General features: G+C 47.2%; 1 protein-coding gene across 1 annotated transcript in view; it reads right to left on the bottom strand.

The window, feature by feature from the left end:
* Positions 1-6: 6 nt before the first annotated feature.
* MTMR3 (myotubularin related protein 3) overlaps positions 7-25,160 on the bottom strand; it is a gene marked incomplete at its 3' end in the record, with an annotated part of 48,815 nt that continues 23,661 nt past the window's right edge. The window contains exons 6-18 of the mRNA XM_057386351.1: positions 22,678-22,844; positions 19,718-19,814; positions 18,855-18,968; positions 13,160-13,365; positions 12,840-12,971; positions 10,846-10,957; positions 9,910-10,105; positions 8,185-8,370; positions 6,616-6,786; positions 4,330-4,475; positions 2,289-3,684; positions 315-425; positions 7-69 (exon numbers count right to left, since the gene is read on the bottom strand). Of these exons, the coding sequence (XP_057242334.1) occupies positions 7-69; positions 315-425; positions 2,289-3,684; positions 4,330-4,475; positions 6,616-6,786; positions 8,185-8,370; positions 9,910-10,105; positions 10,846-10,957; positions 12,840-12,971; positions 13,160-13,365; positions 18,855-18,968; positions 19,718-19,814; positions 22,678-22,844 (3,097 nt within the window). The remainder of the gene's footprint in view (positions 70-314; positions 426-2,288; positions 3,685-4,329; positions 4,476-6,615; positions 6,787-8,184; positions 8,371-9,909; positions 10,106-10,845; positions 10,958-12,839; positions 12,972-13,159; positions 13,366-18,854; positions 18,969-19,717; positions 19,815-22,677; positions 22,845-25,160) is intronic.

Genomic DNA, 25,160 nt, shown 5'->3' with positions numbered 1-25,160 from the left:
GGCGAGCCAGAAGGCGCTGTCGCAGCCGTAGCAGTGTGCAGCCAGGTGATCTGGGAGCCACCGTGTCACCTGTGGGGACAGCCAGAGGGTCAAGGACAGGGCAGGGGGACATCTGCTGAGCTGATCCCCSCTTCCCCAGCTCCCAGAGGTTGTGAAGCAGAGGGCTCATAGGCACAGGTACTGGTATGTCAGGTGTGAGACGARCGCAACGCAAGGAAGAGACTTCCCAAGAAGTGGCACACGACCAAAGGCTGGAGGATAATTTGAATTAGGATTATCCCAGAATGAGCAATTTACAGGGATTCAGTCTGTACCTCTGTATCCTGTTTATCCACCTGTTCCCAGCTGGCTTCAGAGAAAATCTCTGTGCTGCAGCGAGACAAGCAGTTCTGATCCAGATTGCTTTCCGAGTCAGGAATAGAYGTCTGTTGGCAAACAAACACAGCTGAACGGAACCCCCCAGATCCCTGTTCCACACAAATAAAACCCAGAAACCCACACAGGGCAGGGCTGGACCCTCTGCTGATGGGATGATGTGAGGCAGAGTGGATTTAGAATCCAGTTTCTGCTGCAAAGTTCTGGGAAGGCTTTGGGTGATTAACCAAAAACTGCACCCTGGGGCTCCAATTCCAGGGTCCTGATTCCTTTCCAAGTTTGTTTCACTTTCAAAACTACAATTAGTAATACAGATATCATTTTGCTGGCAAAGATTTGGKAAAATACAAGCCAAATTGCATATGGAAAACTCAGAATTTGAACCATTTATGTTCTATATATAGGTTTGGGAGAATAATGCTTCCTAAATATAGTCTGTCCAGGTAGAGGTGGATTTTAACTCACTTAAACCTCAGCCAGCTCTTAAAATACATTAAAATAGCAAGAAATCTTGGGTTAATGCTTTTTTTGTGCCTGAGAAATGGACGTTCCTGGAGTTTCAGAAGAAAAACTGTAACTCCCAAGCTGAGGCACAATCAGAAGGTGGAGATCAGGTCCTTAAAAACGTGGAATTTTCTGGAGGCACTGCCAGCCCTACACTGCAGCTTCTGAAGGCCCTTAAAAAATGGGAGCAGAATCAATCAAGCCAAAGCACCCAATTTCTCCAAGGAATTCAAGCTTTCAGCAGTGACACCAAGCCCAATGAGCACCTTGTGCTGCACCTCCAATGGGAAGAGCCGAGAAGGCTCCAAGGATTTTTCACAACAAACGTACCTGGGACTATCCAGCACCTCTGCCACTTCTAAACAGTGAATTCAACAAACACAAGTTGGGAACCTCCTATTTAAGGTTTTTGTTTTTTTTTTCAATTTTGCAGGCATATAAACCACATACGAAAAGGAAATTTCTGATGGGTGTTGCGTCAGCCTCAGGAATTACAGGCAAGTGCTCAAACCCACAGGAAAATAATTCTCCACAAAAGTCTCTACTTTTTCAACTTTAAATGCTGCCAAATAAAAGCACAAATGGTTTAAAAGCTCCCTTACAGTTCCTAATTTGTTGAGAGAAAAACCCTCATTGACATAGCACCGCCACAAAAGCTCATGTAATTTATTCCAGTTAATTTAGAATTCCAGTCACTGAGCCTGGAGCACCTGACAGGGACGGTGTGACCCTGATGGGTTTGAGCTCACAGAGCTGCCACTGCAGCTGGGATCTGCAGAGAACCAAGGGTTCACCCTATGCTGCTGTCCCAAAAATGGCACAGGAAAATATATTTGCTCTACATGAAAGCAGCAGTAACCCAGGGGTTTGGTTGGTTTTACTGGGGTTTGGTAACCCAGGGGATTTTGGTAACCCAGGGACTTGGTTGCTTTTACTGGCATTTGGTAACCCAGGGGGGTTTGGTTGGTTTTACTGGGTTTTGGTAACCCAGGGGGGTTTGGTTGGTTTTACTGGGTTTTGGTAACCCAGGGGGGTTTGGTTCATTTTACTGGGGTTTGGTAACCCAGGGGGATTTGGTAACCCAGGGGGATTTGGTTGGTTTTACTGAGGTTTGGTAACCCATGGGGGCTTGGTTGGTTTTCCTGAGGCCAGGGAAGGTGTTTGGGATGGCCAGGGGTGTGTGCGCCGCTGTGCAACACCCATCTGGAAATAAACCTTTCTGCTCAAACACAAGTTTAGTGACATTATCAGTCATCAGTATCTGCCATGATCAGGTCCCCAGGCAGTGTTTGCTCTCTTCAGGATGACCTGGAGAGGTCTGCAAGGGCTCCCAAGTCATGCCCTGAGCCRTGAGCCAGCAGCTGGAGGGCACGGCGAGCTCCGCGCTCGGCCCAGTGACGCTCACTCACCACTTCATCTCCGTAGTCGCCATTGAGCCGCAGGGAGCTGTTGAGGATCTGGCTCTCCAGGCGGCTCCTCAGCTCCTGCACCTGCTTCTTGAGGGTCTCCACCTCCTGCTGATGGCCCGTCTCGATCTGCCGCAGGCGCTGCTGGATCACGTCGCTGTACACAGGCATCCCGTCGTCGTCCAGGTGGCTGCGGGCCGGCTGGTCGGGGCTGCCGGCTGCCGGCTGTTTCCCCAGCTGGCCGAACATCCATTTCTGGTGGAGGTTCCTCAGGTGGAGCTGAGCAGAGCTGCAGCTGGCAGCGGACACCTGGCGGCTCAGCGAGGCCTTGATGCGCCCGTCCTCGCCATTGACGCAGTGTCCGTTGGTGGCGGGGAGCTTGGGCGCCGGCAACGCCGCGGGTTTCTCGGCCAGTTTGTTCTCCGGCTCCGGCTCCCCATTACAYACCACCTCATCTTTGCGGTCTGCTAAAGGCAAGGCACAAGGGGAAGGCATCGGGAGGTGTGTGCTGCTGCTACCAGAAGTCCTAAGTCCTCTTGATCCCAGTTTTTGGAGCTCTATCATGCACTCCCCCTCGGGCCTGTTCTCCAGAGTTCGGGACAGCTCGTCGGCGCTGTTGGCGAAGGGGTGAGGTCTGTGGCACAGAGCTCTCGGCAGGAGCTCGGGCTTTGCTTCGCTCTCCGTTAAGGTTTCTGTGGAGCTTTCGATGTTGGACGTCCTTGCCTCGGGCAGGGCTGTCAGGGGGAAGGCGAGGCCGGCCTGGGCTGTGCTGTAYGGGCTCTCCTCTTCACCTTTCCCAGCACCTTCTTCCTCCGTGTTGTCTGGAGCATCTCTGTTCCCGGAGCCCTCGGGAGGAACAGCYGGCACTGCTCTCCCCTGAGGTACCTTCTGCAGAGCGCTGCTGGGGTCGCCGTGCTCGTCCTGTCCTCTGAGCTCCAAAGCACCGTGTGAGGCCAGATGTGGGTTGGCTGTGGGATTGTTCGTTACAATACCTGCATCCTCCTYGGCCTTTTCCCCACACACATTGTCAGCTCTCTTCTCCTTATCCTTATCCAGGCCAACCTCATCCCCTTTCCCTGCCATCTCCAGGCCGGTCCTCAAGTGCTCCTCCAGCCCAACATCATCTTTAGTGGCCTCCTGCAGAATGTTCTCCATCTGTCCCTCCGCCACCCCTGCTGCCACGGAGAGCTCTGCCCCCAGGGGGGCCCTGCCCTGCCTGCCCAGCCCGTCCCCCTCGAAGGGGTCGTCCCCRGGGGGGCCCAGGCTGCTGAGCTCCAGGGAGCGGCGGTGCTCCTGCCACTTCTCATTGAGGCTGGGGTCGCTGCTCCGGCGGTTGGTTGTAGGCACACTGCTGTCACAGGCTGTCGTCAGATTGTCAAAGGATCTTGTCTTTGGTAACCTGMACAGGGACAAACAATCCCAGCCCCAAGTCAGAGAATGTTTTTATAAACATTGAGCTWCTGTGGTTGAAAACCAGCCCCCCARTTAGGACAGCAACAATCTGCCAACTAATGGACTTGTGGGGAAGTATTATCCAGGAGCACATTCCAACCATCTGTAGTGCAGAGCTGCTTCAGTACTTCCTTTGTTTGCCATCAGGAAAATATGTTCAACCAGACTTCAAACATTCCCAGATTAATCCCTTTACCACCGAGCCCAAATGCTTACAGGCTGGTCACACCTCCTAATTAACATGTGCTCAGAGTCATTGTACAAAAAAGCAAAAGAAACCGTTATGCAACACTGAAAAAGAAATTCAAGATAACCAAAGGAAAGCTTATATCCCACAAGGATAGAAGGAATTCTCCATGGCYATGTGACATCCAGAGTTTAACTCTATTTGTCCAGTTTCTCTCTGACACAGTGTCATCCCTGAAATGTGACAGCTTCCAAACCCAACCCATGGACACACTGCACTGGGGCAGCTCAGTCCCACACCCAGGAGAAACCCAGCCCTCCCACCACAGCCATTCTCCTTTTAAATCCCCCAATATTCTCTGTTGATCTTACTTTACAGGACGGGATTTCTGGGCTCTAGGCTCACCTGCCCAGAGGCTGCTCTTCAGGGCTAGAGCCTGGCACAGGGTACGGGGCACAGGTGTCATCGGCGGGCGTGGAGGGCGAGGAGCAGGGCAGGTAAACGGCGCTCCAGAGCATCAGGTTCCGCACATGGCACACGGGATACAGCACCTGCGAGGGGGACACGGGGGAAGGGTCAGCTGCTGGCTCCCAGCAGCAGGAATTCAGMTGAGAGTGGCACTTCATGGGGCAGGACTCAGCTGGGACATGTGCAGCCCATGCCAAGGGCCAGTGACCGTGTTTCATCAGCCACACTCAGGTCTAGAATGGCTTTTTCTGTCAGAGAGAGAACAATGCCAGCCTACAGCTCCTCCTCAATGAATTCCTGCAGAGGTCTCTGTGAACCTACACCTTCACAGCTCCTTGAATTCAGTGGTTCACTGTGAATGCTGAGGTTACCCTGTACCAGAGGGAGCTGGACTCATTCCATGAATCCCAATCCATCACAGCTCACCCTGGCTCTAGGAGAGGCACCCAGTGTACATACTCAGCACATGCAGAGTACTCTGAAGAAGCAGCTTGCTCTTAAAAGGGATTCCTTGACTCTGGAATTGCTGTTTCACTCGAGAAACACATGGGCTTGCTCTAGCAATCCCACTCTTTCCCAAGGAAAAGCAGGCAATGGCAGAGGAACAGTCTTATCCATCAGACAGGCACTGCCCAGGCTCCCCAGGGAATGGTCCYGGCCCCGAGGCTGCCAGAGCTCCAGGAGCGTTTGGACAGCGCTGCCAGGGATGCACAGGGGGGATTGTTGGGGGGTCTGTGCAGGGCCAGGAGCTGGGCTGATGATGCCAGTGGGTCCCTTCCTAAATGGGGATATTCTGTGATTCTCTGAACACTCAGCTTCCCTGGCACTGAGCAGGGGAAGGGCTGAGTGGTGCCTGCTGCTCTGAAACAACTGTGGCTGTAGCAGAGATGTGGCTGCACCAGAGGCTCCTTTTAAAGTCTGAAGTAAAAACCACAAAAAGATGAACCCAAGGCAGGAAATAACCCCAACTCCCACGTGCAGGAGGGGTGTCCTTGTCAGTATTTCCTGAGAACAGAGGCAGGGGCAGCCCAAGGACAGAACTGTCCCCTCAGCACTGTAAGAGCCCTCTCTATGCTCCTCCTGCCATTTTCAGGGAAATTCAGATGCACCCCTAGCTTCATCTCCCCTAGGCTGTGTGTGCTCTGCCTCACATTCTCCTCATGCCTGCCAGGTGGGAAGGCTCCAAGGGCTCATTGCAGTGGCTAGCCCAGAGCCAGGGCACACACAGCCAAGGAGAGCTCAAGGGAGTAGAAAATTCATCTTTTTACAACCGCTGTGGGCATAAAATTCCTTCCTATTTAGCCAGGGTTTAATTTTTCTCTCAGAAACAASTGAAAACTACATCTGTCATATGCAAACCCACAGTCCTTACAGTTTGGTTTATGACATCTGATACTTGCATAAATAAAAAGGGYTTAAATATTTATACAAGTCCTTGCAGTCCTAACCATGATGTCATTTGGTGTTGGCTCTCAGGCCCGTGCTCTGCACCCCTCAATGCAAGGTGACCCTGTRTCAAACCCATAACTGAGCTCCTTCCCAGAGCCTTCAGTGAGCTCCTACCATGGAAGAGCCAAACTGAAAACMTGCAGGTATCAAGAAAAACAAAAGGTACACTAAATAATCTGAGCCACTATTTCTGTTCAGACTTAAGATTAATTCAGACACAGTGTCTAGGTTTGCAGGCAATTTTGTGTCACTTCTCTGACACAGCTTAGTTCTCTAGAGAGGTCTATTTATCAAACACTGAAATGTTTTCTGTTACAAAAAATAAAATATTTAGTTACAGAAAGCACATTTCCAGCATGGAGAAATTTCTGAGGTGGCATTTGACATTCCTCAAATATCACCAAAATTAACTTAAGACTTCAAACCTTAGCCTAAGCTGGGTGTTGGAAGGTGAATGTCAGGGAGAGTTGAGCTGCACTGGAATCACCGCTGTTCAGAGAACCAGAGAAGGGTTTGGGCTGGAAGGGACCTTAAAACCCATCTAATTCACCTCCTGCCATGGGCAGGGACACCTTTCACTATCACAGATTGCTCCAAGCCCCRCCCAGCCTGGCCCTAGACCAGGGATGGGACAGCCACCCCACCTCAGCTGTGGTTGAAGCCCAGGTCACCATGTCCCACTGCTGGGTTTTTTCTCAGGGGTCACCCCCCTCTGGGGATGCTATTTGGGGGAGCCCCTGGGGCTCTTCCACAGGCGTGGGTTGGGATACATACAGATTCCGACTGGGAGGAGTAGAGCAGGTTTTTGAAGGCTTTGTTTGCTGCCCGCAGCAAAGACCAGACAGAGCAGGTCCGTTCCTGAGTGTGTTTCTCTCCTCTCTCTTTCGCATTGTTGCACAGGAATGTTCCAAAGAGGCAGGAGTAGGTGTGCTGCACCAACTTCACCTGCAGAGCCACACACACACGTGTCAGCCCGCCCAGGGGATCAGCCTCACCCTCCCCTGGCAGGGCCAACCCCCTCCCCAGAGCTGCCACACCAATCCAGGGCATTTTTCACATACTTCCCTACAAACCAATTGCAAAGGAATGCAAGGRGAGCGGAATTTAAAAAATCATAACTGAAGAAATTCAGGAAAAATGTAACATAGAAAGACAAAATATTTGTTCATAATCAAGTCATGTTGATACAAACTCATTGCCCTGCAGGCCAGGCAAAGCAGAATCATGATTCCTCTGCTGCAGAACATTTGTGCAGCACAGAAATGCTCATCATTAATCAATCCATGCTGTGGGCCCAGCCTAACAAATGCCAGCATAACTTTAGAAATATCAATGACTTCCTTGGGATGATTTGGATGCACAAATGAAGACAAGTAGTTCAATTCTGTAACAAATTAGGGGTTCACTCTACAAAGGCCAGCACAGCACGGGTATGATCTCTCCCAGGCTATGGAGATTAGTGGTGTGCTGTGAAGCCAGTTACTACCTGTTGTATCTCATTTCACAACTGAGCTACCTGGGGACTCTACAAGGACTCAGTTACATGGCTGAGCTGGCAAGTGGTAATTCCAGTCAGCCACAATCACAGGAATGTGCCTGAAATCTCTCAGTGGATCAGGCACTTCATAAAAACTTTTATTCTTCAGATTACTGGTCCTGCAGTCCATGACTGCCACTTCCCCAGACACCTGAGAATTGAATTGGACCATCCTGGGTGAATTCCTAATAGGAATGCCGTCTGCTTCCAAAGAAGGAAAGCACAGTTCCTATATAATTTTCATCACAGCTCCTACACATTTTCAGCAAAGAAACTGAAAAAAAAAAAAAATGAACGGAGCAGGTTGTTTTTCGAGGAGTATTCAAGTCAAAAAAAGATCAAAGCAGGAGGGAGTTTGTATTGCCAGTACAGAGGATTTTTTTTCCCCGCTGTGTGGATGTTTTACACCTCTTAGGTGAGACTAYTGAATTAATAAAATTTATTCCTTTAAATTCTAAGGGTCCTGCTCTTGTTTTAAGAGTGAAGATGGAGCATRCAAGTGCTTTTGTCTGTTGTATCTGGGCAGCTTTCCCATTCCCCTTATCAGCATACACAGAATATATTCAWATACAGATGTAAAATAATGGATTGGTTTGTGCTGGAAGAGACCTTAAAGCCCATCTCATTCCACATTCCACCCCTTGCCATGGGCAGGGACACCTTCCACTATTCCAGGTTGYATCCAACCCCCATCCAACCTGGTCTTGGACACCTCCAGAATGTCACAGAAAGGTGAGAAAAATCCACCCCCGGGCTCTCCAGCAGTGTTTAGCAGCAGTTTATAAACCAGCAATCTCTCAACTCACAAGGAATGCTTCATTAAACTCGAAGGAGCAGGGGAACTGCCTCTGGAGCTGATGGACACAGTCCAGCCACTGCAGAAACACCGGGCAGCGCTCGTTGAGGTCGTCCGAATTCTCTCCGTGGCCACAGCGATCTGCAAACTTGTGGCCAAAATCCAGCCACTCCGTCTCCACTAGCACCTGGAAACCCTGCAGGAAKGAAAGGACACATGAAGGATTCCTGRTTTTCTTTGGATCAGTTTTCTGAGATGGTCTGAGATGTGTGGGATTTGCTCTGTTCCCTCTCCTATTTCCCCTCAGCACTGGGCTCATTACTTCTCCTTACTGCTCTCCTGAAYGCCTCTGTGCTCTGCAATGAAATTAGGACAGATAACGATTCCCAAACTGCATGAACAGGAAAGGGAATAAGGCAGGTTAAATCCTCAGTGACTGGCAGGGAGGATCCTGATACSAGCCCTATCTCATTCAGGGACAGACAAGCTGGAACTTCATCTTGCCAAAGCTTCTGGATCACGGTATCCAGTATTTGGACATATTATTTGAAAACTTTTCTTGAAAATGATGGTCAGATTCATGTGTCAGGAAAGAAAATCATCCATCCACAACAGGACATCCAAGTTCAGGGAGAGCAGGTGCTTGTCAGTGTGTACACCAGTCACAAGGTTGATTAAAGGCTCACTTGAGTGATTTTTCATGAAAAGGGCAAAGAACATTCCCAAACAGTGCCTGGGTGAGCAGCTGAATGTCACACCTTGTCTCACAGAACCTGCAATCCATCACAGGGCAGGAAGGTTTTGGTTCTTAGTGGAAAGAAAAATTGTAGAGAATGTTTATCGAGGCAAAAGCTGTGATTAGAGCCAAAATAATGGCTGTGATTAGAGSCCAAATAATGGTTGGCAGCTGAGAAGCTTTCAATCTGACAGTACTGAAGAGGCATTTTCCTCAATGTTTCTGATGCTGGTACAGACAGCTACAGTTTATGGTCTGCTCTGGCTGACAGGGAAGCCACAGGGTGTGCACAGCACAACTCTGTTCTCCCAGCAGGAAGCACAGCACCCTTTGCAGGACCAGGAGCAGATCCTGTGCCCAGGCCAGAGCAGCAYGTTTTGCCTGATGGATGCCAACTTCTAGAACCCATATGGAAAAGAATCCAGGAAGCTTTCACACTCCCATCCAAAAGGCTTTGCTGCAGCTCCAGCTTCTGGTCCTTGTGTGTATTAGGCTCTAAGCAGCAGTTCACAGCAGTGTTCAGACAGGGCTCTGTTCTGGACAACAAAGGCATCGTGCCTGTGTGCTGGCAGATGGAAGCCAGCCAGCACATATCCCACAGTGCCAAGAAGGGATGGAAGGGGGAAAATCAGGAACAATGTAACTGACAGAGGGCAACCAAAATGGAAAACTGGAAAACCATGCAGGTGCGAAATCCAGCAAAGAGGAAGGTTCAGTGTCAGTGCTTGGCTGAGAATCTGCAGGGGTGCAGCACAAGCTGCAATTGCAGCACTTTGTACTCCATATTCCTAAACTAAATATGGGAAAACACAGACCATGACTGTGCAGTTACAGCAGAGGGAATGTGATTTACTCCTGAGTTAGAGGTACCTACACCTGTGTAAGTCTACAGGTGGAAAACTCCTGCCAGCTTCAGTGCCTTTGCAGTGGAGAAACCTGAAATAGTTCACAGACAGACCCCCTCCAAAGAGCCCAACCCCTGGCAGCTGCTTTACCCACCTCTGTGGTCCTGTAGTAGGGGTCCAGCAGGAGTTTGGCCAGGGCCACGATCTGGGGCGTGCGGTCCCAGCCGTCAGAGCAGTGAACCAGCACCGGCCGCTGGTCCCGATCCACGGCGTGCACCACGAGCAGAGCCGATTTCAGGAGCACTGACAGGTGCTGCAGCCACTTGGTGCTCTCCAGAGCTGACAGCCAACTAGAGGGAAACAAAGAAGGACAGTTTTTGCTCTTTTAAAATGCTTTCAGGTTCGGATGTCTGAATTTATCACGGCGAAACTCCTGGTTTAATAAGCTGTGAGTGTCACTCTGGAGTATTTTTCATTTGTGTCTTGTTAACGCTTCCCCAGAGATGAAAGGAGCAAAGCCACAGAGCCAGCCCAAGCAATTGCCAGACTCTGGGATGCAGTGAAGGTTTGGATCGACTCTGAAACCAGGGAAGGCTTTAGCAGCAAATTCCCAGCAGGGAAGTGGGAGGGAAAACAGGGCTGGGGTAACTACAGCGAGGATCCAATCTCAGAAATCCCCAAGATGAGGGGCCATTACAGGGTAGTTACCCCACAGCCTATGAAATATTATGAAATGACACCATAAATGAGTGAAATACATGGAACACCACCAGAATTTTCCAAAGGAGAGCCTTTGGTGAGGATTAAAGAGCTGGGAATAGCAGGTCAGCCTAAGTGTGAGTGCTCAGAAGCCCACCAGAAGAAAGAACATTGTAGTATAAATATTCAAGGTTACATTGTAATTTCAAAACTAATTTTCTCGGTTCACTTCAATCAGGATAAACCAATGACTTCCACAAAAATGGAAAAACATAGCTTAGCGTTATTACCAAGGGAAAATCCACTGAATTTCAATTTACAAATCATCAGCAGAAGAGCGTGGCTGCAGAAATGTGGAACCACAGGCCCAAACCCTCAAACTTCCACTTACTTTCCTGGATCTGGCATTTGTGTGCAGAGCAGACGCAGCGACTGGAAGCTCTTCCGGATGGAATGGATGTTTGCCATCCCCATGAACACCACTTCACAGTTTGGGTAATACTCTGCAGGGAGACAGCAAGACAGAGGGAACAAACTAACAACTACCTTTCTAAAAGAAGCTTTTTTTTTTTTTTTTGTAAAAACAACCCTCTGTTGCTGTGGACAGATGAAATAATGTGTTTACGAAGATTCTGTCAGTCCTTGGAGCTCACTGGGTATTCCAGACATGACTCCACAGCCCAGCAAAACAGGAAGCATTGAGCAAAGTCCCGCTGTATTTATTTGCARTGTTTCACTCCAGGTTACAAAAAGCAGAGTGCAAACCTATGGGAACAGGGATATTCCTGCACTCCAGGTCCCAGGATGTTTGTAAAAAGACTGAGAAGGATCAAAAGATGCAAAGCATAAATAATATTTAACCAGTAATTTCTGATGCAAATTATACATTCCTTTTCTAAGCACTCAAAAGGGCTGAAAGGTTACTTCATCCACTGCTTTCTTCTGAGGGGAGTTGTATGAGGAAGCACCACATGTGACAAATACTGGGAGCTCAGGAAAACAGAAGATATGTGGAATTACTTTGGATGTGCTCAAGCAATACTGGACAGACAGGGCCAGTGCTCAGGGGGCACCTGAAGAGGGCCAGAAAATATGAGTTCAGTGGTTTCTCCTATTTGTAGTTTTCCCCCTGCTGTGATGCTTCTGCCTGCACAAGAATGATGATACAAGAACTAACATGACTGTTTCTACAGGAGAAAAATAATCAGGATTCAGAATCTGGGACACTGAGTGCACCAGAAAATTCAGGAGTCTCTGATGTTTTGTATGACTTGATTTCCCAACTCTTTAAAAGCCCAACAAATGCTGGGCCAAGCACAAAGAGGGASTGTGTAACTCCAGGAGCAGCCACAGACAATATCAGACAATTTCAGCWTTTTTTTTGTCTTTTTACTGAATTGTATTTAAAATAAAGCCAAGCATAAATATGCTATTTTTATACAGAGAATGAAGTAACCTGGCAATACYTGCAGAAAACTTAGCAGCAAAAAGCAATATAGGTTTTATTGAAGGTGACAAGCTGCTTGAAAACCTTCTCCACAGAAATAAAGAACCAATATACAGGAAGAAAATCAAACTTCCTATATACTCTGCTTTTCTGGTTTGAGATTGTACTCTCTGATGAAGAATTATTTAGCAGTTTTGAGGTGTTAAATAGAAACTTYGTATTTTCTTACTGGTGGCCACAAATCGAAATGCAGCCATTGCAGCAAAGACCAAAACAAAAATAAATGGTCAAAAGAGCTTTCGTTATCTTATCTCCAGTTTTTGTGTCTGGGATTTTTTTTTCCAGCCTCTCCACCCACAGAATTTTAACAGGCTGCATTCATACCCAACAGTGACCATAAATAATATCGTGTTTATAAAACCACCAATTCACAAGTGCCAAAGAACACAGAAAGTGGTGTTGCAACTGTAYTACACATGCAAGGTGAGGCAGGATTGCAGTTGCTATGATATAAATACGAAAAAATGTTTTAGCTTTAGGAAAACTGCTGAGAAGTTGTACTTTGCACAACCATTCTAGAATCTTTTCTTCTCTGCAGTCAGTGGGTTTTACAAGTTCAGGGTTTTTTAGACATGAGCACACTGGACACCTTTGTCTCTCTCTAGTTGATACATCTGACTCAGCAAGGGAAAGCTCTTCAGCAGATTCCACAGGGTTCAGCATTTACTGAGCACTGTTGCCAGCTGGGTTAATGGCCTGAGAACAGAGTAATTAACAGTGAAACCTGCCCTTTGAAGGGCTGGGTGAGGGTTGCTGCGATCCAGAACGTTCAGACCGATGAGCAGCGTACAACCAGTACTGAAGGGTGTCAGGGTAATTCCATCTGAACAAATCCCTTTGACTGATTCRGTGGAAAACCAAGGAGGAATTGTGCTCACCTGGGCACTCACAGCCACCCCCTTTGGCTCTGTTGGCCACGGCTGCTGCGTAGGATCGCGCGTCCAGGATCAAAAGCTTCTGCGGCTGGATTGCCAAACTCTCTGCTCCTGAGGCATTGGAGATGGAGGAGTCTGGGGAGGAGGAAACAAGTAAGGAGCTGAAAGGATCCTTCTGACATCAGTTACAACATGATTCCCTCAGTCCCACAATGCATTGGAGAAGGGGGACTAAATACAACACATTCAATCTGTTACAGCACAGGAGATTAAACTTTGACATAAAGCCCTGCCCTCTACAGAAAAGCAACACGGAGCCTTACCAAATTCCACATCAGAGAGGTCCCCTCCATTGGAGAAATCTCTGGAACAATTCCCATTCATTAACTTGTTACTGTTGGACCTGGAGTCTGAGGCACAGGCTTTGGCTACGGACTGGACCAGGTGCTCGTCGTCGGCGTTTCTCCAGCCCCACCAGCTCACCTCGGGCTGCCCACAGCGTGAGATCACTGCCCCATTGCTCTGGTGCCTGCAAAAACAGCGAGTACAGAGTTAACAACCACAATAAAGAGCACAGAGGGCACAAAATATTCCACGGTGTGCTCYAGTAGCTTCATTCCCATTGGGGAGCATAGCTCAGCTGTTATYCCCACCTGGGATTCAGTGGCAGCTTCCTTTCAGAGTGATGGCTGTGACCACAGTCACTGACAGGGGAAAGTGAAAGCAAGGTCAGGAAGAGAAAACAAAGCATCTTCTTGCTCAATATTGGGGCCTGTTGGCCAGTGAAAGCTGGGGAGTGTTYTGGAACAGCAGGTGTGGTGCAAGAGAGGAATGCAAAACCTGCTGGTGGGGGATAACTGAGCAACACCCTAACCTGGACATGCTTTGTGCCTCCTGGGAGGTGACATTCAAAAAAATCCTATTTCTTTATATGTCTGAAGATTCAGTAGTTATTTCCTTAAATCTGACCTGGCTTCTTGTATTACACATAAAGAACAGATCTGGAATAATTAAAACTTATTGAACCATTGCAAACAYGCTCTGAAAAAGATTTCAAGACTCCCCTAAAATCTGTTATAAAAAAAGGACTGAAATGAATCATCACAGTAATTCCACTGACTGCCTTTGTGCTGGCACATCCCACTGCTTCCATCAGCTCTGAGACTCCCCAGTCACCCAAATGTTTGCAGCTGGCAGGAACAACCTCCTCCCTGACCCTCCCCAGCAGTCGCTGAATTCAGGGAGCTCGGCCCTGGGGGAAGGAGGCCCAGCTGTGGGTACAGAGAGCTGCAGGTGGAGCAGCCAGAGCAGCACAGACACAATTTCTGGGCCACCTCAAAATGCTTAATCCCTGTCTCATGTCCCAGCTCAAATATGCCAGCAGTCATCTACCCACTGCTCTTCCCTATTTATATCAAAGAATCAYGGAATGGATTGGGATGGGGGTGTCTTAAAGCCCATCCAGTGCCACCCTTGTCATGGGCAGGGACACCTCCCACTGTCCCAGGCTGCTCCCAGCCCCAATGTCCAGCCTGGCCTTGGGCACTGCCAGGGATCCAGGGGCAGCCACAGCTTCTCTGGGCACCCTGTGCCAGGGCCTSCCCACCCTCCCAGGGAACAATTCCTTCCCAATATCCCATCCATCCCTGCCCTCTGGCACTGGGAAGCCATTCCCTGTGTCCTGTYCCTCCATCCCTTGTCCCCAGTCCCTCTCCAGCTCCCCTGGAGCCCCTTTAGGCCCCAAAAGGGGCTCTGAGCTCTCCCTGGAGCCTTCTCTTCTCCAGGTGAATAACCCCCTCCCCTGCTGCCCACACTGTGGGACGAGCCCAGCACATACATGCACTTCTGGAAATTCTGCTCTTCAAGCAGAGGTGTCCCTGGGCGATGCTGTTCTCACCAGGAGTCCCACCTGAACCCTGGATTTCCAAAGCATGCACATGCCAATTACAATTCTTATATGTTATGATGCAGGAAGATTTCAGAGCCCTCCTGAAAACAAAGTGCTCACCTCAGCTGCAAGACAAGCAGGAGTTGTTCAATTCCCTCTAACCAGGGAACCCACAGTGCTGAGGGTCAGTTTAATCTTTAAGCAAATCTCAATAGTCCCAGCCCCAAACAGGAAGCCAGCCCACCCAAAGCAGCAAATGTTGACTTTTTCACTCTGAGCACTCTGATGGATATTTCTGGAGGTGTGACAGGCTGGTTTGTGCTGTGCTGTCAGAGCTGTCACCCGCGGACGCTGCGCGGCACCTCCTCCGCAGTGTCCCCGCGGGCACCGCGTGGGCGCCGCCGCCTCCTGCTCCTCATCCAACAGCAACACAGGGACACGGCTCCCTGGTGCAGAGCCTTCAAGTGATCAAACAGGCTGGGATACGGGGTTTGAAGGATTTTTCATAGCTCTTTTGTAATTGTTTCATATAAAATCCCTTCAGTGAGAGGAAGCACTGACACGCCGCGTTAAGCGAGGCGAAGGAAAAGCGATGCGAAGCCACGGCTCTTACACCAGGTGCCAGYCGACTGCAGGCACAGGGAAATGGATTTCTGCTGGAATTAATAGCCTTCCACAAACAGCTCTACCCATAGCAAATTAGTTCAGGAAAAAATACGTGCCAATCACTGAAAGGCCACCTAGTTCCCTGCTACGCTTGCACAAATAAAAGAAAATAAAACATCATTATACGTGTAAGAAATCTATTTTGAACAGAGCAGCTCATTTATTTTTCCATATGTTCTCCCAGATTTCATTACTACCTGCTGCAGAATAATTTTCATAGGTTCATAAAGAGTTATATTTTCATCTGTGGGTTCTTGCCTCGCATTATAACACAAATAATGAAGAGTCATTAGGCCAGGAGATGAGCTCCTTGGTGGCAGTGCWGCCCTACCAGTATCCTGCACAAACCTGCCACGTTCAGAGGGACCAGAAATCAGCACACAATTCTATTTAGGGGCATGCTGGAGGGCTGAGGAATCTCTCTCATTCCAACTGGTCTGGCCACAAGGATAAAGAACAGCCAGTGTGATGCTGAGGTTCTTGGGAATAGAGCTGGGGTAAGAGGGCATCACTCCGAGCTCAGGAACAAAACAAAACAAAACTATTCAAAAAGCAAAACCTCCACGGCAAATTCCATAGAGATAAAGAAGCCTGCAGCCCCCTGCAGAACCCAAGAGTAAATCAGCATTAGGTAACTCTAAAGCCCCTTCACAAGCTGCTGGACAGTTGGAGGATGCATGAACACCTCTGCACAGCCCTCATCCTCCCTGTGCTCAAACCGCCTTGCAGCACAACAGTAAATCCCCCAATCTCTTATAACCACAGAGCAGGGAGGACTAGGAGGGGTGAATGGCTCCCTGTACCACATCTCTGAACCACCAGCACCTGCACTGGAAAACCCATTGCTGCATGTCAGGGATKTAAKTCAGCAGCAGCAACAGGGCTGTTTGCCMTGTGCCACAGGATCCCTGTGCCTATGTGGGTGCTCACCCTCAGCAGTGCAAGGCTCAAGGACGTTTCCACACAGAGAACTTCCAGGGAGGCTCTCAGGATGCTGCTCCCATAAGGTAGGAAGCCCTCTCTACTGTCTTCCCAAAAAAMCCCTAAGAGCCTTCTCTATAACATTGATTTTCTGAGGCCAGATTTATCTACAGRAATTATTGTTCCCAGAGAGGCTGAGACTGTGGCTGCCCCTGGATCCCTGGAAGTTTTCCAGGCTTTGTATAGGGAYGGGAGCAGCCTGGGACAGTGGAAGGTGTCCCTGCCCATGGCAGGGGGTGGGATGGGATGAACTTTARCARCCCTTCCAACCCAATCTGCATTTCTGTGACTCCATGAAATATATGAAATTTGTGAATAGATTTCAAAAACTGGAAACAGAAAGAAAAACTCCAGGTTCTGGGTGTGAGATTTCTCCAAAAATCTGATCATTGAACAGAAGCAACACTCCTGACAGTCAAATCTCCATGGAGCATTCCTGGAGCTTGTCTCTGAATTCAGCCTTGACTGCCCTACAGGGAAAATGAATTTCCTGTTGCCAGTGTCTGTCTCTGGTCTCTGTCCCAGTGCTCAGTATCTGAGACAAGTGATTGGGCTAATTTAAAAAAATCCTGATTGCTTCTTTTTCCCCTGAAGTAAAGCAAAAAKAGGTTTAGTACTGTGATCAATAATGAAACTAAATTAAGTCCCAAAATAATTTCAATGGATAAAAAATGTTGAGTAAGTTTTATCCTCCATGGGCAGGGACACCTTCTCCTAGACCAGGATGCTCCAAGCCAGAAATCATCCTCCCCTCACTGCTGTGAGCTCTATTAGAGGCCATAGTGATGAACTGGATGTCTTGAAAAATCTATTACTAAATCTCAAGATAAGGAAAAAAAACGAAATCAAAAAAGAGAAACACTTTTCTCTTGCTGATTTGAAGCCCAGCAATGAAACCCCACATGTGATTTACCACCCAGAGCCTCGACAGAACTGCAGAAAATTGAACATGGGGACAGAACAATTTCAGTCTCTGTGGTCTTTTGACTTTTCAATTGCTCCTCCATAAATCCCTGGAACGCAAGGTTGTTCCCAGCAATGAGAACAAAGTGCTTTCTTTCTGTGCAGCGATGACAGGAGGRGGAATGCTGCCCTGGAGGAGTGTGTTTGTAGGTGAAGTGTCCCCTAATTATGTGACAACTGCAGAAAAGGCCCAAAAGCTGAACCCAAACCCACACATAAATCACATATTTCTCCTTTATACACATATATAACGCATACACACACATTTAGTATGGTAATAATAAAATACCCAGGGTTTTAAGTCAGCATATGCTGGAAAWCATTTTTCTCCYCKCCCAGAGCWGAGTAGAGGAAGGAACAACTACACYATTCCAAAAGAGACCAYGTTAAACCCCTTTGTTGTTTGGGGCGAAAAGCAGGAAAGACAGGAGGATTTAAGGATAATGGCTTACTGCCATGAGCCAATTTGTTCTGCTTCCACAGAACAAGAACCCTTAAGCTCAGCAAACAGTGTTTTGTGGCCTACAGCTCTCCTGCCCTTAGCACCCCCAAACCAGGCTCGAAGGATTTGCCAACTTTCCTGCTCTCCATTCAAGGAATAGGTAGYGAAGCTGAGGGAATATCAGTATTCATTATCTTTTTAATCCCTTTGTCATCTGATGTTCTAAAGAGATTTTAAAGATTTATGGGAGGATAACCACCCCAGGGAAGGGACCTTAGTATTAAATGACAGGTTTATGGGATCATGGAAYGTTTTAGGTGGGAAYGGACCTTAARGCTCATCTCATTCCAACCCCTCCCAGGGTAGGGACACAGTCCACTATTCCAGGTTACTCCAAGGCCTGTCCAACCTGGYCTTGGACACTTCCAGGGATSCAGGGGCAGCAACAGAACATCCACAAAACCCAGAAAATTTGAAAAAACAGATGCTTAAATACATTTCTTACTAAAAGAGCTGCCAAACCCCAGTCTCTCAGACAAGCAGTTTTATTATGAAGAATTGCTGGACTCAATCTAAGGAAGGGACTGTGTAATTAAAACTATCTAAAATATGGAGATAGAGCTAAACTGTACATTAATTTTTGATTTGAGCTTTAGAGCTCCTTCAAGTAATTCTGGTATTTGTCCTTGTTTATACTGCAGTGGGAAAACTAGCCAGATGAGTCAGGGAAAAGCCAAAAGAGCACCCAGCCAGGGAGGCCATTTATCAGTTCTCCACTGATGTCTTCATCTTGCATTTTTTCATTTTCATATTAAGAAAATTTAAAAATCAATCTTAACTGGGGTGACTGCCCCAGGAATGATTTGCAGGAGATGCAAATGCTGAGCGCTCCTGCAGTGTGTGTTTGGAATTCTAAATACGGCCCATTATTCCCACTCAGAGCGCACGTGTAACAAGTCTGCTTTACCCAGCGTGGCCTGAGCACCTTCCAGAATTCCCAGGTAGGGTTTATTCCAGCTCCTCTTGGCCAGAAGTGCCCGTTCCCAGCCTGGTGAAGGCTGCTCCAGCTGTTGCTCACCTGTACACCACGGCCGGGATGCGCTTCCAGGAGCGGAAGCTGGCCACGCTCTCCAGCTCCTTATCGGTGATCCAGGCAGGAACGATGATCTCCTGGGGGTAACTGCCACACAGCCTGGGGGGAAATGGAGCAAAGTCAGGGATCCAGAGCAGCTCCACACTGCCCAGAGAACAYGAACCTTTTGCTAATTGCTGCTTCCCTGTAGGTTAAGAAACTCCCCCTTCTCCAGCATTAAATATGGAGGGATGGCTCTTCCTCCTTCCCTCGACTTGCAGAGGCCGAGGCAGAGATTCCTCCTGCAGGGACAATGAGCACCAGCTGCAAGTCGTCCTTGTGCAGAGGCAGAGCACAGRAACTGCTCCAGCACAGTGTTCCAGCTGGGCTTGCTGTGAGCTGCATCAGGGAGCAGCCAGAACACCCTGTCCCCCCAGCTGAGGATCACAGAACGCCTTCCTCTGCTCCACAGCCTTCGTCTGCACTTTCAGTACCTCAGAAAATGTTTCCTCTTATTTATTCAGCTACAAATTTAACTCTTCCATACCTGTCTGGGGTYCCTCTTTAATACATGTTCTTACAACATTCAAACTCCAAATAAGTTCAAACTCTACTCTTTGCTCACTTAAGATCTCCCTTAGAATGCTTATTCTCTAAGAAGCCGCATCAAAATCTGGTATTTCCAAGCTTGAAAAGCTGTGGCAGCTAACAAAGCATTAAATAATTTAAAGCACGTATTTTCTATTACTCAACAAAATAAATCATAATTCTGATTGTCCCTTCTTGAGAACTGCAGAAGTTGAAGAAGTTTCAGTAATTGAGTGTTTTGAGATGCAATTTGGCTGTGGAGGAGCAGCCCCATTACTCACTTGTACTTCTCATTGATGTTGGAAATCCTCCAGGCATTGTTCATATCAAACCCCATCCGTTCCACTTCGTTCTTAAACCTGGAAGTTACATGTTCTCCTGGGGATCAAGAGCAGAGGGAGAAAATGAATGGAAAATGAGGAATTAAGATTCCTACTTTRCAAAATAATCAGAAAAAAACAGCACATCCCCAGTCCAAACCCACCAGCTGCATTTCACAGCCTCATTTTGACATTTGCACTGATGTCTCTCAGTGGCCAACTCTTCAGAAATCCAAAAGTCCAGCAAGGAGTTTTTCTCTGAAATTACCAACTTCTGGAAGTTCATGTAAAAAAAGAATCCCGCAGACCAGACCAAGGACATCAGCAAAGGAACTGAGCTTCATCAGCAATCCAAGTGGGATTGTCAGAAGTTGGGAAGAATTTTGTATCAACGAGAATAATGTGAAGCTCTGGTGAAAGGGTAAGACCTGGAATGTGCTCTGGAACGTGGGCAATCCATTGAATATGCAYTTCCAGCCCCAGGTTTCCTGTCTGGCTGGAGCAAGTCCTGTCACTTATCCTGCATCTCAGTTTTCCATCGTAAATTGGACATTATTCCTCTGTGAGTCATGTGGAGATAGGAAGGTAAAATGCATAAATGATTGTTTGACACAAACATCAGTCACAAGAGCCTTGCAAATTCCTGGATTAATACATTAAAGGAAGTGGAATGAGCCCCATTTATTTCCTAGACACTTTGTTTTAAATTCTCAAAATACAATTGAAAAATATACAATGGCAATAAAGAATAAGAAGACTGAAAGTCTGGAGAATGAGACAAAATTTCCAGGCTTCCAGGGCTAAGAAAAATGTTAAATTGAATGAGCATGTGAGCAGCACTAGATAAGTGATTCTGAAAGTCCATCCATTGCTTGTCTCTTTAAATTACTGTATCATTAAATCCTGAGGCAGAGCAGCACCCAAGGGGGGAAAAGTCTGCTGAAAAATTAATGCTTTAAGTATTACATATTTCTATTAAATATTTTAGAAAACCCTTAAAGTCTTTCAATCCCCCAGATATCTGTAGATATACATTTAACTCTGAGATGTAAATGCACGTGTCCAAAATGATTTTTAATGCCACACTGCAGAACAATTAGAGATAAATATAAATAGGTAAATTAAGAATATAGACAGGCAGCCTAATTACAGGACTTAATTAACTACAATGTTATACAGCTCCTTAGTCARGAGTAGAGGTGAAATTGCACAAAACATTCCAACCAGGCAACAACTTCTTTATCCTTAGCAGTCACTTTTTTATTTAAAGATCCCACAAATTCTTTTGCCAGAGCACCACAAGGATTGGCTTCACCATCAGATGCTCCTTAAAAACTTGGGGTACATCCTTAAGGAGTTTTTTTAGACAGCAAATGAGAATACTGGAAATATCCCCAGTCAGAGCTGCATAGCCCTGGTGGGTTTTAAGAGGAACACATAAAACTACATGAAAATGAAATATTCTGTTTGATTTTTTCCTCTTCATTTTTAGCTGCTGTGAAGCCACAGGTTTTTCTCTTGGAAACAAAAGCCCAGCTTCAGCATTTTGCCCATTCCTCTTGAACTGCTGGTATTTTAAGAGGCACTTTGTGCCAAMACTGATCATGTTTAGAAGCATCCCAGTCCACTCTCACAATCTCAGGAAATGCCAGCCAGACATTTTGTGGGCTTGTGCTTCCTATTAAAGGTGACCCTGTGAGCCATAGCCTGGATCTCTACTACAGACACTGCTAGGATATTTTTCCTGGAAAATACGTTCTGTTGACACTTGGATGGATTTTGAAGCACTTTAGTACTTTTGTCTGTATCTACCAAATAATGGGTTCGCTGGAAAAGAGAAATGACAATGTCTTGGGATTGACTTGTTCARCTCCATTCACTCTGATTTATTTCAGCTATAATTCAGCTTTTTGAAGGAGAGCATCTACCCCCAGTGACAGGCAGCTACGGGGGATAAAGTTATGTTAAAGAAAATTGTTTGATAGAAAAAAGAAGAAAAATTTCAGTTGGTAAAAGTTAATAAAAAGGTAAATGTTGCTTCTTATCTGTAGAAATGTTCAAGGTCAGGCTGGACACTGGTGGAAGGTRTCCCTGCCCATGGCAGAGGGTGGAATGGGATGGGCTTCAAGGTCCCTTYCAAACCATTCCATGATTATCCTAACCTAGCTTCAGGCTGAAGTCCCTCTGTCTCAGCAAGGAAGAGGAGCTCAGCAAGCCTTTCACAGGTTTGCCAGCTCCCACTTCCCTAATTTAGACAGGAGGGAAAAGCCCTGGCTGTGAAACTCTGCTCTGAGGAGATTTTTGGCATCTTCCGTAACTGCTAACGGAGTGTGGGGACAGGAAGAGAGCAGGAGCAGGGCCAGGGAGCTCCTCCTACTACCTGAGTGGTCCCTGCCCTTCCCCAGCAGGGCCATGGGAGCCTGTGCCCAGCTCCAGAGCAGCCTCAGCAACAAGGACAGGATCCCAGAACATCCCTCAGCCTGCTAACTGGGACACTTCCCTCAGGCAGTGAATTGTGACTGACAGGAGACTGCAGAGAGCCTGGAAATCACATTTCTTACTCGYAGCACACTCCAACAAGTGCCCCAACTAACAGCACACCAAGTTTGAGCTTTTATTTAYTCCTGGGATTCTAAAGCTCCCCAGCAAGGATGGTGTTCCACTACAACAGGTTGTGAATGAACCTCAGGAGCAGCTCAGGGCCTCCCTTCTCCTCCCCAGCATCCCTCTTGGAGACCACAGCTCCAGACAGTGACAAAGAACGTGGCACTCAACACAAAATGGTTTTGATTGGAAGCTGCTGCTGTGCTGAACAAAATGCTGTTSGTTTCACACCTGACTGACTGAATCAAATCCATCCCAGTAATTCCCTGGGGATATCCAGGTGCTGCTTTGGTGATCCCAAGGGTGTTCCCACRTACCTGGCCGACACAAGTCCCCGTGCTGCTCCTTCTCACTGGCGTAAACCTCCATGCACCAGGCGTGGTAGGCGAAGGAGAACAGGTCCTCTATCTTGGACGGGGGGCGGATGGCATTGTTCAGCCTCTTCAGCCAGTCCTGGCACTGCTCAAAGGTGGAAAACTGACACCTGTCCCAGAGACAAACAATTCCTGGGTGATTTTCTGTAGGAGATGCCACTCTAGGAGATGACAGGCTGARTGTAAAAAGCTCTGTGAGAGCACAAAGTGAGAATAAACAACTTATTGACAACTTAGTTCTGCTTCCATGTGCACTCTAATGGGAAATAAAAATGAAACCTGTGGATATGAGTAAAAAAACCCCACACTTAGGGAGCCAGGACTGACTGAGCAGCAACGTTCTGTGACTGTGAATAACCAGGGTGTGCCCTGCCAGGAATGAGGGGGACATTTCTCCATGGGTTACCTATGAAAGCAGGGAAAGATCACTGAAGTCAAAGACAGGAATGTGTTACAGCCCCTTCTGACTGCTGGAATTGGGGAAACTCAGAAAACTGGCACACACATTATAATCTACATATTGTAACTGTAACCACAGTCCTGTAAACAGGAACACACTAGGAGAGCTGGGAGGGTCCACGTGGAGAAGAGAAGGCTCCAGGGAGCTTTAAATATTATATCTTTCTATTAAATATTTTAGACAGGGAGAGCTCAGAGCCCCTTTTGGGGCCTAAAGGGGCTCCAGGAGAGCTTGAGAGGGACTGGGGACAAGGGATGGAGRGACAGGACACAGGRAATGGCTTCCCAGTGCCAGAGGGCAGGGATGGATGGGATATTGGGAAGGAATTGTTCCCTGGGAGGGTGGGSAGGCCYTGGCACAGGGTGCCCAGAGAAGCTGTGGCTGCCCCTGGATCCCTGGAATGTCCAAGGCCAGGCTGGACATTGGGGCTGGGAGCAGCTTGGGATGATGGAAGGTGTCCCTGCCCACGGGATGAGATGGGTTTTARGGTCCATTCCAAACCTTTCTCTTTCTGGCTTTGCTGGGAAGCCCAAGTTGCACTTGGCCCACGTTACAGACTGACAACAACCAGTGAGAACATTCCCTGAGAATGTTCAGGGAGAAACAAAATCTCCAAAGCAGTGCATTAAAATTACATCAGCTTTTCTTTTCAAAGAAAAGGATTCCTGGACTCTTTAGAGTAAAAGGGGGGAAATAAATCAGTGATTTATTCTGCTCTGATGTTTTTCTTCCAGATTTTATAGTTATTAAATATTGCCCAAGCATTTACATTTGGTGCTCCTGGTTAATGATCGCATCTGCATCCCCTCGGGGCAGATTTATCACCCCTACCTGCAAATAGCTCAGAGCCATCAAGTGGAAGGAAAAAGCCATGTCCAACATCTCCAAAGAGTTGTGAGGAACTGCAGCCTGAGGTGTTTATTTATCTCCCATCACTGACTGTAAAGCAAGCCCAGACTACTCACTGAGACTGGGTAATTCTCTGTTAAATATTCARACTCAGACAAGATACATCTCACCCTGAATTCTTTTGAAATTCTTTTRAAATTAGTGCTGCAAATAACAAGTATTAGCTTCAATTGAATTCTAGTATTGAAAATACAAATTTTGCTCGTGAGAAAGAACAAGAAGATATTCTTAATCTTCTGTCTCAGCCCCAAACTTCACCACCTCCCAACCAACTGGCACCAAGTCGTCAGTCTTGGAGATGCAGTTTTGAGAGGAAATTGATCCGGAAGGCAAAAATACAAATAAATTGTATTCATTCTACAATTGAAGGGAAATAAATTAATGTAGGGAGGAAGGGTGACTTTCTTAAATGTCAAGAGCTACAAGCGAATAGGAAGTTAAACACAGGATTCAAATTAAACTAAAGATTACTTCCAAAGTAAAATCAGTCCTGGTGAAAAAAACAGCCTTTCAGGAAGCAGCTGACCTGTTAAACATTCTGAGTGCTCAGAGATGGCTGGGGCTCCTTTCATTACACAAAAGGTACTGCCAGCAAACATTTAATCAAAAAGAAATGTTCCTTTCTTCTTAATTAAAGTTCATAGATCAAAATTAATTTCTGCAACAGGGAAGTTTTAAAAAACCCCAACGAGGTGTAACTCAGAGAGTCCTGGCTCAGTCTGGAGTCTGTGGAAGGACAGGCAGCAGTTAAYTGCTCCACGATGCCATCTGATCTCCTGCATTTACCAATCTCCCTCACTTCCTCTTCCCTATGTCCTTCGTTTCCCTTTCCAAGAGGTTACCATGCCTCAAGGATAGTGAGGCACCCTCACAGGAGCTGAAAATGCAGGGTGGGTGAAGCCTCCAAATCTTGATTAAACACATTTCCAATATGTGTGTCAGTGGCTTTAGCAATTTATCTGTATCTATTGATGTGTATCTATTGATACATCCATAATATATTATAACTGATTGTTAAAAGCAGGGAAAACATAGTGAGACTAAAATTCATTTCAGA

This window comes from Malurus melanocephalus, unplaced genomic scaffold (assembly GCF_030028575.1).
Source record: "Malurus melanocephalus ecotype Western Australia unplaced genomic scaffold, MMel_1.1 scaffold_956, whole genome shotgun sequence".
NCBI classification, from domain to species: Eukaryota; Metazoa; Chordata; class Aves; order Passeriformes; family Maluridae; genus Malurus; species Malurus melanocephalus.
The sequence above is the reverse complement of the archived record's forward strand: the minus strand, read 5'-3'. Positions and strand labels throughout refer to the sequence as shown.